The sequence below is a fragment of the Pinus tabuliformis genome, chromosome 6 (genome assembly GCF_031772625.1).
Source record: "Pinus tabuliformis cultivar Carrire ecotype Pingquan chromosome 6, CPIR1, whole genome shotgun sequence".
Lineage (NCBI taxonomy): Eukaryota > Viridiplantae > Streptophyta > Pinopsida > Pinales > Pinaceae > Pinus > Pinus tabuliformis.
Window position 1 is genome coordinate 1,872,589,547 of NC_142292.1, and position 2,438 is coordinate 1,872,591,984.

A 2,438-nucleotide genomic window follows, 5' to 3' on the forward strand; every position below is an offset into this window, starting at 1 on the left:
TAAATACATCTCCTATGCTCGAATATGTGTCTTTATCCGCCTGAATGAAGCTTTACCAGAGTCGGTAACTCTCGCCCACCGAGACGAAGAATGGATCCAGCCTCTCGACTATGAACACGTACCCTTTCGTTGCAAAAAGTGCCATGCTCTGGGGCATCTCTTCAGGGACTGCCCTCAAAATGCCAAAGCCAACACCCCTGACCCTTCTGAAAACCTAACCCAGGATGGCTTTACCAAGTTCCCAAGCCGGAAGCACTCGCATAAAAAGCCCCAGAATGGGAACAAACCCCAGCCTAACAAACCCCAAGGCCCAGTAACTAAGAACAGCTTCGATATTCTTGCTCAGACCTCTGAAGAACAACCCCTGATCTCTGAGACCAACCCAGCTCGCCCATCTTCCTCATCCCATCCCCCTCCCTCAGACCCCCCTCCCAAATCTCAGCCCCCCATCATCATCCCAACTATCCTCAGCAAAAGTCAGAAAGAAACAGCAGAGATTCACAAGGATATGGAAGTCGACGGAAACACAGACCTCCCCTAGGACTCAGAGATCAATATAGAAGAAAGCAGTCAAGTGCAACAAATGGAAGAAGAGCCAAAAAGCATAGATCTAAATGGTCTGGATATTCTGGAATTAGAACTAGCTTGCAAAAAGAGAGCATACGACACAATATCAGAGAATCAACTCAATAAGCTCGAAGTGGTCATCTCGAGAGCCTATCATCAACACCAACTAGGGATACAACCAGGAAGTCATTGGGATGGCAGCCTACGCCCAAAGGATACTAAAAAGAGAGGAAGAAAAATAGATCTCCAGCGAACGATCGAGATTGGAAAAATCCTGGTAGATTCAGGCAGGTATGCTAAGTTGACGAAGTACTACAAGCCCTCCATTAACAGTTGAACCATGAAGCTTGTATCATGGAACTTAAGAGGGCTTAACAGCCCTGGAAAACTTAGGATGTTAAAAAACATGATTAAAATGGAAAAGCCATAGATGTGTTTTCTCCAGGAAACCAAATGTAATAGTTCTACATTAGGCAGTATTCTCTCAAAAGCATGGCCAGGTTGTCGCTCAGTTGCAGTAGACGCCTCGGGAGCCTCAGGAGAGCTTTCTATAGTATGGAATACCCAAGCGATAACCCTAACATATTTTCATGCCTCTCATCACCTCATACAGGCGGCCTTTCATATATTGGGTACCAACATACATGGCAATTTATCAAATGTATATTTCCCGCAAGATACAGGAAGCAAAATTGTGCTCCTCGACACTATAGCAGCTCTGAGCAATAACAGGAGGCACCCATTATGGATTGTTGCAGGATACTTTAACATGATCACTAAAATCGAGGAGAAGATAGGAGGGAGAATCAGAATGGAACCAGAAGTTGCTCGCTTCAAGGACTTCATCCAAACTGCGTCTCTCATAGATATGCCATTCTGTAATGGTACCTTCACTTGGAGCAATCGCAGAGTTGGAAAACATCAAATTGCCTCCAAATTGGATCGCTTCCTCATCTCAGACAATGCGGTTCATCTAGGAGGAGACATCTCAGCTGCAATCCTTGCACACACAGGATCGGATCACTGGCCGATTGCTCTACAATGGCAAAGACCAGGAGACTTGACAAAAAGACCATTCCGATTTGAAGGGTTCTGGCTCTCGCACCCTACATTCAAAGACTTTGTCAAAACCATTTGGGCATCTTTTGTCCCTCCAGAAGGATAAAAAATGTATCAGTTCCAACAGAAGCTAAGATTTCTAAAAAATCACCTAAAAAGATGGAATAGGGAGACCTTTGGAAATATTTTTAAGGCGCAACAAGAGTTAAATCAGGAACTGATGGATCTCCAACAAAAGATTATCACAGAAGGGCATACGGAGGCTACCCTAGAATAGGAAAGGCTCATCCATAGCCAGCTCGAGGACAGAAGAAAGCAAGAGGAAATCTATTGGAGGCAAAAGTCAAGGGTCAGATGGCTGAAGGAGGGGGAGCGCAATACCAAATTCTTCCACAGAACCACGATGCAGAGAAGGATGCATAATAACATACCTTTCATCCAGAATCAAGAAGGGGCAAAAGTAGAGAAGCATGAGGAAATCGAAGAGGTACTCCTCAATCACTTCCAACATGTCCACCATGAACCAATGGAAGATCGGCAACAGGCTATTAGGAAAATAATCAGCAACGTGCCAAAGCTCATCAAGGAGGAACATAATGAGCTTCTCATGCGCCCTATTCTCCCTCAGGAAGTGGATGAGGCAATGTCCCAGCTTAAAGAAGGAAAGGCCCCTGGCCCAGATGGATTTACCACCACGTTCTTTCACGCTTTCTGGGATATGATAAAGTTGGAGATCTAGCAGATTGTAGAAGAATCAAGAGCCCTGCGCTGGCTTCTTCCCTCCCTCAACTCCACCTTCATCACTCTCATCC

At 45.2% G+C, this 2,438-nt stretch overlaps 1 protein-coding gene across 1 annotated transcript; it reads left to right on the plus strand.

The window, feature by feature from the left end:
- Positions 1-997: 997 nt before the first annotated feature.
- LOC149266623 (uncharacterized) lies at positions 998-1,732 on the plus strand. Its single transcript, XM_089408841.1, has one exon. The coding sequence runs from the start codon at positions 998-1,000 to the stop codon at positions 1,730-1,732; it is 735 nt and encodes a 244-aa protein (XP_089264967.1).
- The last annotated feature ends 706 nt before the right edge of the window (positions 1,733-2,438 follow it).